Source organism: Harpia harpyja, chromosome 6 (assembly GCF_026419915.1).
Source record: "Harpia harpyja isolate bHarHar1 chromosome 6, bHarHar1 primary haplotype, whole genome shotgun sequence".
In the NCBI taxonomy this organism is placed as follows: Eukaryota; Metazoa; Chordata; class Aves; order Accipitriformes; family Accipitridae; genus Harpia; species Harpia harpyja.
In genome coordinates, this window is record NC_068945.1 from 70,097,255 (window position 1) to 70,109,774 (window position 12,520).

At 43.0% G+C, this 12,520-nt stretch overlaps 1 protein-coding gene across 4 annotated transcripts in view; it reads left to right on the forward strand.

Annotated features, from left to right (window-relative positions):
- PPP6R2 (protein phosphatase 6 regulatory subunit 2) overlaps nucleotides 1–7,918 on the forward strand; it is a 109,683-nt gene extending 101,765 nt beyond the window's left edge. For all 4 annotated transcript variants that reach the window (XM_052790366.1, XM_052790368.1, XM_052790365.1 and 1 more), the window contains 2 exons: nucleotides 4,531–4,686; nucleotides 6,242–7,918. In XM_052790366.1, coding sequence (XP_052646326.1) covers nucleotides 4,531–4,686; nucleotides 6,242–6,293 — 208 coding nt within the window. In that variant the 3' untranslated portion in view covers nucleotides 6,294–7,918. The remainder of the gene's footprint in view (nucleotides 1–4,530; nucleotides 4,687–6,241) is intronic.
- Nucleotides 7,919–12,520: the final 4,602 nt, after the last annotated feature.

Below are 12,520 nucleotides of genomic sequence, written 5' to 3' on the forward strand. Positions count from 1 at the left end.
ATGTAGATCAGTATTGCACTTAGCGTCGGGAAGAGCTGCTTTAGGTGCTGTAGCATGTGGATTTCCATCTGGCACTCCAATTCAGAGTCAGCTTGGCTTATTTGAACCACCAGCAAACCTGTTATAGCTTAATTTGTCTTGCTGGATCCGAGAGGCTCTCAGTAAATAGACCAGTGGAAAGACAGGGTGAGTGTGTGATGTGTTTTGCAGTAGTGCTGTCAAAATGGGTGTTAAAAAGAAGTTTGCACAGTGACACTGAGCAAGAGAGGTGTTCAAAAAAATTGCAATACCGAAGTATTTTCTCTGTAAAGCTGGTGGAAATCTACAGGAAGAACTGAATTGTTATCAGAAGTTAAGTGAGCTCCTGACATTTTCATCTTCATAAATAGAACACCATATCACTTTATTTTAACTGGGTATCAGTTTTGATATAGAATGGTTTTATGACAGCTTCAGTGGTTATGAAGTATGAACTTTGTTGAACCCTGCTTTTCTAAGAAGAAATTGCACTTCAAGGAAAACAGTTGTATTGTTAGCTTGAGGAAGCTTTGCATTTTCAAGATTTGGGCATTAGGGCAAAAAAGAATGAACAACCATTTTGTAGCACCTAAGGTCTGGAATGAGGATATACAATATTTCTTGTTTTCATGTATTATATTACATGTAGTAAAAGCTGAGAACTCCATGCTGTCTTTATGGCAGATTTTTCCCTAAGAAGTTGATGGAGTTGAACTCATTACTTGAGAGAGCTGCGAGTTTTCATTAGCACGTGAAAAGCAAATCTCTGCAAAGCATTCACATATGTGCAGGATGAGCAAGTCCTACGCCCTGTGTAGGCTCATCTTTGTTGGGCTTCCAGCAGAAGGTGGAACCTTCCCCAGAGGCAGCTAGAAGCCAAAGTTCATTTTCTGAAGTCCCTTGTCTAAAGCAATGTGTGTGCATTTGGGAAAGGTCACTGGAAGCCTTCTTGAAACCAGATGTAATACTGTCTACCTTCTCTCCTGATTGTTGGTGTTAAACAGAAAACCTGTTCATGTTTCCCAGTGGCGAGGTGGTACACCTGTACATATGTGTGTGCGTATATTTTGCACAGACACCGGTGACTTTGACCAGAAGTGTTTCGGTAACCTTCCTTGTCTAGTACATGTACACATCAGTTAATGTAAAATAACAGCTTTTGAAGAAGTAGTATTTTAAATACTTCTTAGCTTGAAATTGTTATTGTAATTCATCACATAATTATTCTAAGTGAAATCTGAGTGCTTGGCAGTATGCATCACCCAGAGGAGATGTGATTGTACCTGCCTCAAGGAACTTGCTGCCTTAAAAGGCAAACCATAGGTGATGTTTAAGATATTAAATACATCAGGTAACACATCAGGAAGAGTAAACGAGAATTACTGACTTGTTTCCCTTTCATCATCTTTACGATCCCCTGCCATGCTTCAAAGCAGTCTGGGAAATGTGCCATTGGAGGGTATTCCTCAGTTCATCACCCTCAAGTGACTATGGCCAAAACTCACCAAATTCCATGTTCTGAAGTTGGCTCCGGCAGGAGGTATTCCTTGCTGGTGACTGTAACAGCACACAGGTATTTATACCTCCCGGAGATTCCCAGCTGATTAATTGCCCGCTTTCTTCACTTTGCAAGACACAAGGCAATAGTCCACTGCTGCCATAAAGTTTCTTTAGACCCTCAGAACTTCTTAAAGTTCTGCACAAGCCCTGTTGCATGAAGGTCAAGTAGAGACTGTCCTGTTCAGGATGCTTTGAGCTCGGCTGTGTTATACCTATGGTGAAGCAAACTTGATCAGGTCTGCTAAGCCCGATATTCACCAGGCACCCAGGTGAGGAGTCCCAAACCAACCAGCCAGTGCTTAGGAGGAGACATCTTCAACTTATTTTATGCAAACTGTGTTCAAACCTTCTACAGGTGAAGATGGCTGGGCCTAATAATGCAGGTCCTATCTTCTAAGACTGAAGAGTTTGAATGTTCAGCTTGTGCACTGGGGGTGGTTAGATATCTCAGAAAGCATTGCAGTGCTTGTAGAAAGAGAGGAGTCTCTGCTACAAGTGACCTCCAGAGCAGTATTTACAAACTTGGTGGTTAAGTTGCAGAATTTGGCTATGATGTTGAACTTCGTGAACATAAAGGAAAATTGTCCCAGCTCTCATGTTGGAAAGCCCAGTGGGCGTGGCCGTAGGTGGCATTCACAAGTTGTTTGTGCTGAGTGCTTGTCCATTGTGAAAAAAGAGACAGCTCTGGACAGACTTACGCTTGCTGTTGGAAAATTTGTACAAGTGGCTTTGAATTGGAGCTTAAAAATTCCTAATTCTTTCTGGAATGGGAGGTATTAGAGATCCATTTGCAGAGCTTAACTAAGAAGAGTCTGCAGTATATGCAGACGTTGTTGCTGATAACTCTTCTTCTTTAGCCTGCCTTAACCAGCCTCATGAGAGAACAGTTATATTCTTTGCGGGTGACATGCTCTCCGTCCCTGCCCTCAGCCCGGTCAGGGTTTGGAGCATGTAACCAGGCTGTTGGGTGACATGGAGGTGGACCATTTGATCGACTGCACTGGCAGCAAGGTCATTCCAGGCTGGCGTTCAAGGGACACAGCTAGCTGCTAAAAATAAGCTGACCAGAGGAATACTAATCCAAAATATTTACAGGTACTAGAGTTTATTCTAGGCTAGAATTAGATACTGTTATGAACCATCCTGCGTGGGTCAGAGTATTCTGTGTTCCACGCAAACTCTTTGTTTTGTTTTACCCTGTTAGTTTGGCCTGTAAGTGTCCTTCTGCAGAAGTTTGCATGTCCGGCTTCGCTCTTCCGTGAGCCTGTTGAAGAGAGATAAATTTCCATGCCCCCTTAGTGGTCAGATAACCTCAGGATTTCATAACATCGGAATCCTTGTGTCATGGAAATTTTAGTGATTGAATTTAAGAAGTTTATCTTTGAGCAATTTAAATCTCATGAGCTCCAGTTTCTTGTGGGGGAAGTCATTTTCTAATGACATTTCTGGCAACTTAGTTCAATTCTCTGCTGTCTCATCTATCCCCTGCAGTTTCTCTAAGGTATATTTTTGCACTTACAGTATTTCTTTTTAAGAGCATGTTAGTCCTTTAGGAAGATAAATGTTTTGATCTCATTATTCCCCATTTTTAATGTATTTTTTTCAAGAGCACACAGAAAAGTAGCTACGGAAAAAGAACCTTGATCTCAAAATCTCTATCACATGTCTTTAATTACCAGACTGTGATTATATGTATGCATTATAAACTCCCCTGGCAGCTGGTGACAGGATTCCAGCTCAGTCATCTACTGAGCCTTCCTTCCATTTTTGTAGGCTTGCTCTCTGAAAGAAGGAGAAGAAATCATTCTTGAAACTGGGACTGGGTTAAAGCTGTGAGGAAGATCATTCAAATGCAAGCTTGTCCTCTGCCTTAGAAGGCAAAGAATAGGGATGTTCACAAAAATCACTTCTCCAGTTAGAAATATGGGTCTTTTTAATACAAATGTAGAAGATTTGGAGGTTTTGTGCTAGCAGGTTGTTTTCCTTTTTCAGGATTTGAGCTTCTACTTTGTTGTAGGGAGACATCATTGAAAATGTTATCCCTCAGGCATGGGAATCTGTTGTCTGATGTATTACTGAAGTGTTTGGCTTCTGAAGATACCACTCATGAACATCCAATCAACTTTTTTTTTCTTCCTCAGGATTTTAGGTTCTGTACTTAAATTTAAGTCTTTTCTAGGTGCACACAGAAGTATCAGGTGCCACTTGGGAAAAATCTGTAGAGCCGAGCCATGTAGGTGCCTGTATTAGATCAGAAATGCACTTTGCCAAAACCAGCAGTTTAAGGAGCAGCGGACTTGGAAATCTGCTGTGTGGTGTTGGGTAACGGAGGGCAATTCCGGGAGAGGTGAACTCCTCTAGGCTGCCTTTCCTGCGAAAGGCTGGACCAGAGGATCTCCTGAGGTCCCTTTTCAGCCCGGGCTGTCCTGTGGTCCTGTGTACTGGTACTGACAGTCACCAGTTACTGACAAGGCAAGCAGTCTGCTTTTGGTTTGTTGCTCCCAGTGGTAAACTTGACTTTCTGGACACTCTAAACTTGCAAAGTCTTGGCCAAGTGTACTTCACATTTGCATCCTTCTGCTGCTTCTTTTCTGTGTTTGTCCATAGGAGAGTGCACAAGCAGAGGTAGTTGCAGAGAGTGGTAAAATGTCTGGTTTGCAGGGAATGGGGATACATGGGGAACTCTTAGGCTGGATTTTGCTGCAGGAAATTGGAATGCCTTTCTTGAGGAGCTGTTGGTTCTTGTGCGTATTTGGTGTTTTGTTGATTTTTAGGAAACATAGCCTCCAGGATGCATACACGCTTTTTAATTGCAGTTTATTTTCGGTTCTTATTTCTTTATGGGATTTTTGTGGCCTGTGCTAGGAGAGGAGGAGGAATATTTTTTTCTCCATTGGAATTTAAGCCCTATTAATTGACAATTTAACGTGAACTTGAATTCTCCCCACACAGTGATGCAGACTGCATGGTTATTGATAAGCTGGCCATCACTGACATCGGAACAACAAAAGCATCCAAACCCCTGAACAACGTGACCCAGCACTCAGAGGAGCACCAGAACACCGCTGCTGTTGTCACAGCTGTCACGGAAACAGCCACAAAAGACAGGTGAGATGGTCAAAATTCTCCTTTACCTGCCTGTGACGGAGAATTGGTTTTTACCATGTCACTGAATGCGGTTATTCTACGAGCAGTGTAAAGTCAAAGACGAATAGTACATCTAGAGTGTCTTGGAGTGCATTATACTGTAGGTAGTGTAGAGCTATTACTGCGATATATTGCACATATCTCTCTGTTTCCCAGAAGTGCTGTCAAATCATCTGGTTTATTAAGATAATGGACTTCTCATTTCTTACTCATGCATAACAAATACTCAGTGTGGGTTGTACATTCAGGTGAACAGATAGACTTTTACACTTAAAATATTATGAGGAATGTAGAAATGTGTTTTGATAACTGAACTAGGAAGTAATCTCAAGGAGAAATGATATTAATAATTTTTTGTGAATGTGACAGTTTAGGTCTTTTTAAATATGGAAGCCAATCCTGCATATCTAGTGCTATCATCTCCACAGTTTTGCTCTGGCTCCTGGTTTTGGCCAGAGAGATGTGTATTAATAATGACGTGCTTCTGCTCTTCTTGAGCTAAGACAGCCTCTCTCGGGTGTCTCAATCCTCCTGGAGCAAGCTTGCTGTTAGATTGAATCTCAGATGATGGTGCTTAGCTGAAGCCAGACATCTGAGCCATCCTACCAGAACTTCTTCTCTTAGGTACTTTTGGTGAGAGGAAGAAGTTCTAACCAGTGCTTTGAGCTTCATGCAACCGATCCACTCAACTCTACTCCATTAAAATCTGTCCTGGCTATCGGCACTATTGCTCTTTATATTGCCCCAGTACAGCTACTGCCTAGTGTTTGAGCCCACAATTTACAATCAGTCTCACACAAATTCTAGTGCTAGTGTAACTCTTACTGGGGAGGAAGCCAAGTATCCCATCGGGTCGTTGTTCTCTCCACCGCACTCCAGGTACTGTCAGGGCCCTGCGTGCACCAGCAGGCGCTGACAGGGTGACAGCAAAGTGGGGGGGGGGGCAAAAACCCTGCAGACAAGGTTCGCAGTCCCATGGGACCCCATCCAGTGATGGCCATTCACGTCCTCGTCCTGGGATGAGGTGGGTCCAAGGACAAGCCGTGGAGTCAAGTCAGCAGGTCTGCGGTGGCAGGAAGGCGCAAAGCCGTGCATATGGCATAGCTCCGGCAAAGACCTACATCCAGCTCCCGGGCTGATGGTGGAGGGTGCCTGACGGGGGGAGGCCCCGGACAAGGCTGGTCAGGTCAGAGCCTTCTGATAGACTCAGGACCCTGACGGTCATGTTCCAAACTCCTGGTTCAATAAATTAATTAATGTTGTATAATCAGCGGTCAAAGCTGACTTCTCAGTTTCTAGTCTGATTTTTGAATGCAGTATTTTGTAAAGGACTTGGAGGAGGTTCTTATTAGGAAGCTAATAATGTTTTAGCAGGCAGAAGAAACAAAAATAGAGGAAGGATGGCTCATATACTACTAAAGAGGAAAGTTTCTAGCCAGGATGAAAGTAAGCTTTAGGAGCGAGTATGTTCCAGCAGTTACATTTCTCTAATATTACTCTTTGGGTTTCTCTTTAGGAAAGAAGAAGTCTTGCCCTGTGCTGAAGCCACATTAAATGGCCCTGCTTGATGAAACAGATGCAATGGGACGTGTGTGATCCAGGCCAGGCTGCTACCTGGTGATGCAATTTGTCAATTTTTTTTTTTTTTCACTTTAATTTTATTTTTTAATAAATGCTGCATTGATGAGAGAGCTGGCATTCAGGACCAGACATGTAGTTTCAACACCAACAATCTGTTCTGAAAGACACTTGCATTGTCTAAATGTAGCATTGATCAGTTAGTCATCACAGGAATGATGGGGTTCTTCCCAAGCAAGCCTTCTGCCTAATTTTAGTTCCTTGTCCCCTTCCCTCTCTCCCTTGTTTTTGTTTTGTATTTGGGGTTCAGTCCTATTTTCTTAGTGTTATTGCACACAGTATTCAGCTTCTCTTCAGAAAGGTAGCAGGTCTAACGCTGGGACTTGGACAGTGCACAAGAGTCCCGCAGTCGTGTGACCAAAGTTCCTGATGGAGCTGTCTTTGGGCAGCATTTGCACCGCTTTTGTATAGCAATAAAGCCTTATCAGAAACATTTCATAGGAGGAAAAGATGCAAACACTTTAAATGGGATGAAGCAGGGAGGGATTTTATTTTACATTTTTGTGGGGTGGGAGGGAAGTCATTGACATTGTCCCAAGCCAGAGGCCAAGTAGCTAACTTGCTGTAATGCTGAACTGTCTTGAGAAATGGGAAGTCTCTTCATTCCAGTGAATTGCTCAGTGCTCTCTCCTCTGGAGACGTGACAGTTCACTGCAGGATCTTGGGTCAGTTAGCATTTGGTCTCCTCTGTCCGAGCCATCAAAACTCAACTTCCCAGATGTCATCCTCCGTTGGCTGGAGAGTATGCAAAGAAGGTAGCATGTTGTTTGCCAGCTAAGAGGATAATGATCCACTGGACTGCTGCCATGCAGGAACAAGAGCAGATATGGCACAAACAGGTTATCAGGTGTTTGCTGGCTTTTTGGAGACTAATGTATTTTCAAATTATTATGGAAATCCTTTTCTGTTTGTTTTGTTCTGTTTTTAAAGTTTTTAATGGATGCAGGAACAGCAACACTTTTGCACTTTGTACCTAGTGACAACATTGGAGAGTGAAATGGCCCCAGCACAGGACTCCTGCTGTTAGCCCCCAGGTAGTCGGTCATGGAGAAGTTAGGGTGGGGGGGACACGTACCACTGCCTTGGGATGGTAGAGTAAAACAGTACGGAGAAATGGACTGCACTTCAAACTGCCTGGGAGCAAGGTCAGGTGAAGGTGTGTACTTGACTCTGGAACACAGGATCTTCTGCGTAGGCTGAAGGACCTACTCCTGTAAAGACTGTACCAGTTTCAGACACAGGTCTGCACTGAGTGGTGCTGGCCTCTGCATTGAGCTTGTTCCCAGACCGGACTTGTGCACATAGATCATACGGGTGTAGATGTTGGGCCACTTGCAGAAGCAGGCTCGGGCTGGTAACAGCAGATTGCCACGACCAGTGCTCCAGTGCTTATGCTCTACCCCTGTAGTCTAGATACAGAGCTGGGCCTGCTTTTGTGTGTAAGCTGTATGCTGAAATCCACCTGTCAAATGTTAAATGCCGCTTATTTTACTAGTCCAAGACCTAAGCTGGAAAATCATTCACTTTGGAATAAAAGCATGAAGCTTGACACATAGGTAGCCAAATAGCTTATTTTCAGATATATTCTCACTTGTGCATAACGAGGGACTTTACCCTGTGAGTATTAAAAAGTACCTCACACAGATCTGTTGTTATGAGCAAAGGCATCCTAGCCAGACTTCAGTCTTCTTAAAAAATACTTTATTTTTAACTGTGATATATATGTAGTGCATATTGAATTTTCTTAACTGTATTGAGAGCTGGTGTTGGGGGGGGAGTGAGATGAACAAAATGTTTTCACTATTAGAGTCAGTCTGTTCTGCTGGATCAGTATCCGACGGTGACATACCCACAGCACGAGGTTATCTTTGTGTGCCCAAAGATAACATATTTTCATTTTTGCTCTTAGGGAGAATTGAGGATTTGCTTTGCTGGAATACCAGATACGGAGGTTGCAGTGCAGAAAGCAGGATGAGATTACTGTGTGCGTCTTGGAAGTTGTGTGCTAGGGTTGTGGGCCACTTGTATGCTGCTGACATAGCTGTGATTTCTCTCAGCTGCAATTACTGGGTAAGCAGGTGCTTTTGTGGCACAGTACTGTTGTTCTGGAAGTCTTCTCACTCACTCCTTGTAATTTAAAATAATAATTTAAAGTTACGTTGCGCTGGGAGGAAAAATCTCACTTTCTGCTTTGGTTATGCTGCTTGCTATTTGGAGATCAATCCCACCCTTAGCCAGGATTATCAGAAATGATTAGTGGTTTTGAGTTCCTAATTGGAGACACATTAAAGTCTTAATTTTCAGAGGATTGGTGCTAGAGTTTTTCTGAAAATCAGGTTCTCTTCAGGCATTCTTTAAACGCTTAAAAACGATAATATGAAAACTGAAAAATCATTCTTCTAATACATTAGTTCAGCTTATTCCAGCAGCTGGTTGAAGACCATGATTGGGCTTCAGTCCCATTAAATACCAGGTGGCAATAGTTCTCTTCCAGTCTGTTCTCATTCATGGTTCTTGACTGTGGTGCTTGCAGGTTCCACCATGCTGCAATTATGACCAAGTCCATTTAGGATCAAGAGATTAAGGGGAGGTGTCCATAGCAAGCACAATTTGATCATCCTTCTGGCTTGATACATTTTCAGCCACCTTGTTAAACAGATAAATGATCTTTGCGTTAGGTTACGTCATAGACGGGGGTCACCTTACATCACCTCAATCCGTGCTGGCCGATGTTGCAAGAATACTGATTAGCTGTACCCGCCTGATCTGTTCATGATGCCTTGGTTTGGGGAGCAGTAACCTCCACCCGAAAAGTGATACGGAACAGTTGGCAGCAATAACATCCTAAAATGTTTCGGAGAGATACGCAAGGACGTGTCTGTGCCTTTCGTTGCAGACTCTGAACTTGTTGTTCGTTAGCTTTTGGCTTTGAGTCAATAAATTTAAATGAAAGCTTTAATAATACATTTAAACATATCCAGTAAGCAGATCTAAAACCACAGTTTAGTTACTGGGGGACACATTATCTTAGTTTATTAATTTGATTACTGGTGTCCAGTTACTTTTGTGATAAGACATTTTACCAGTAGTTAACTAGATTTGTAGAAATGCACGAGCTCTCTTGCTTTTGTGCAAGTGAATGATTCCTCCACGTTTGGAATTTAAGCTCTGAGTTATACCTCATCGCTCCCGTAGGATTGGTCTTCACACCAGCCAACAAGCTGATCTAGAAAAAGTTCCTCATGCTTGGTATGTTGGGGTTTGCAGTTCAGAACAGATCCAGAGTCAGATGATGGTTTCCTTGCCTGGCTCAAATGATTTTATAGGTAAACTGTGCATAAATTTCTTTCTCTTTGCAAGTCTGAGCTTCCCATCTATCTGGAGTCACAGTGGATATGTTGAGGTTGGAGGGTCCCATGCCTGTAGTCCGTGGCCTCTCTCAGTCCCTGTTGCTGTCTGAGCTTTCTTCCTCGCCGTCCCAGACTGCTGCCCGATGCTCTGCAGGGCAGCTGGGCGCTCCGACTGCTTTCTCTTTTCAGGTGACCGTAAGGTACAGCATGCAGTGACTTGACCAAGCCCTTTCCACAGGTCAGGCCATGCCACATGCAGTGCCAGCACTGTGTCTCCATGGCGGTTGTTCATGGTGGCATCTCGGGGCACACTGACTGCGGGAGAGCTGCGTTACCTTCTCACCGAGTAAGCCCTGTGCTCTAGGGAAAGACTCTTACCCAAGGTTGTAGCGGGATGTATTGTCTACTGAAAATGGATTTACTTAACCCAGCTGTACCCTTTGAAAAACACCTCAGCTTGCTTAGATACTTGGTCAGAAAGCAGTGAAGACTAAACAGAAGTTATATTCGGCACTGTCCTTCCTCATTTATGTGCAGTATTTTGAATCTGTCCATATCGATATGGTATATATAATTTTAGGTTTGAATATGTATACTGATGAGTGTGTATATAGATATATATTTGCAATATGTATTATTCCATGTATATTTATACACACACAGTTGGATATTGTGAGAAACCTGGTGAAGCAGACACTCAGAGCACAACGAGCCTAACTTTTATATCTATGTACAGCTCCGTGATCAATAGCAAGTCATCAATTAAACATTTGTTGTACAAGACCAAAACCAGCAAGGCATACCTTACTGAGGGGAAATGGTTCTGCTAGAACATTCTGGTTCAAGGATTTTACCCAGCTGGGTGTTGATACGGTGGATTACAAGAGAGCAGCGGCTTGTCCAGTGATCCCGCTGTTGCTGGCATCCCTGCTGCTGCAGAGCCTTGCCCACGTGCTTTCATGCTGGTGAGGAGGGGGCCTTTTCTGCACAATTAGCAGTTAAAAAGTGATCAGTTTAGCCAACACTAAATAATTCTTGAATCATAGAACATTTATCTTTGGCTGGTTGGACTGTGGGAAAAATATGTTACTTTGGATGATGCAGCCGTTCAGCTGTCCTGCCATCATCACATCGGATGACTGTTTTCAGGCATCCAAACTCCTGTGTTCAGTACCTGGGTATTAAACTGTGGGGAGAGCACAGCTGTAGGGCTTGCAGTCAGAATAACCCTGTGCTGCAGAAAAATCAAGTGTAACTAGTTTGGAGCCGTGGAGATGTGATCTGATAGCAGATAAAAACTCAAGTGGTTTGGATTAATTATTTCTGTTGCTCACTACAGGCTTTTAATGCTGGGTGCAGGGATGACAGCACTACGAGTAGGCGGGTGGTTACGTACCCTCTTCAGACCAGGGGAGATCGGGCGTTGGGTTCATGGGCTTGTATTCCCTTGCTGTCCCGAATTGATGAGGTCCTCTAAAATTGTATCCACCAGCTTCAAATTAAAGTTTAGGTGAGGTAGTCCTTTGAAGGAAAGTGATCAAGGAACATGATTGTAGTTTATTCAACAGTTTCACCAGTCTTCTAACAAAATTTTCCCACACACAAATACAATTTATTGCTGCTTCTCTTGAGTCATAACAATTATGGCAGACAAAATCCCAGTTACTCTTCTGGGTAATAGGTCCTCAGCAAAGCCTGATATAAATTTTGTAAGCGTTCCAAGGCTTTGCTGCCCTTATTGCTTTTTAGAGAGCTGCAGCTGGCAAGCAGCATGGAAAAACAGTGGGTGCACGAATTTATTTAAAAAAAGAAGAAAAAGAAAAGAATAAAACAGCAAAAAACCACAGTGTTCCCCTCAGCATCTATTCAAAAAAGTTCAGGCATCCCGGTTTGCCAGTGGAAAGGTTTTGGGTATGGTGCAGTGTGCAAGGTGGATGAAAGTTAAGGGACATTCCTAAATAATACATCTAAAGGAAAAAAAAATTTAAATGGCTTTATTGTTGTCCACTGACATCCCAAAATCATTCTTCCAAAAATTAGCCAGTGAGCTGTAATCGAAATCATTATTTATCAGTGGCATAACTTAGAGCAAACCTTAGTGCCAGTCACTAAAGGTTTACACCACACTGCATGCTCCTTAATGCTTCAGTCTCTGCTTAATCCTTCCAGCCACAAAGGGCCTTGATTTCCCTCCTGCCCAGTTAGAGCTGTGCCTGAGAATATAGCCTGGGGCTGTAGAGCCTGGGCTAGGGCTTTTTGGTTGTTACACCTCTTTCTCTGCACTTCTTGTCTGATGCTCTTATCTGTCTTCAGTAGCATTTTCATCAGTATGTACTAGTAAGTTATTTCTAGACTTCACCTTCCATTGTGCTAAGCACTGTCTTATTGCAATGATAATCACAGTAAAGCTGAAAAAGCCTCATTTTCTTCAGTTGTTCAGTTTCTCTGGTAGGGGAAACAGCTGCTGTATGGCAGAGTCCCCTAATTCCTGCAAATGTTAAAGACCAAAGTGGTTTGCCAGTCGTGGTGGAAGAGGTGCCACAAAGTCTTGCAAGTACTGTGATACTGACCGTGCAATTTGATGTCACCTGAGACTTCACGAGAGGAAAGTCCTGCATCCTGGCTGCCAGATTAATTATACTTGATAAATAAGATCATTCGATATTTTTGCAACGTAATACTTGACTTTTTTGATGCCATATAGCAGCTCATCTTGCAGTTTTCACTCATTTAAGGAACAGGTTTTCTTCTTCTCTTGCTCTTCCCAAAGCAGTGATCTCAGCCTGAATCGTGTTCAGAAATTATAA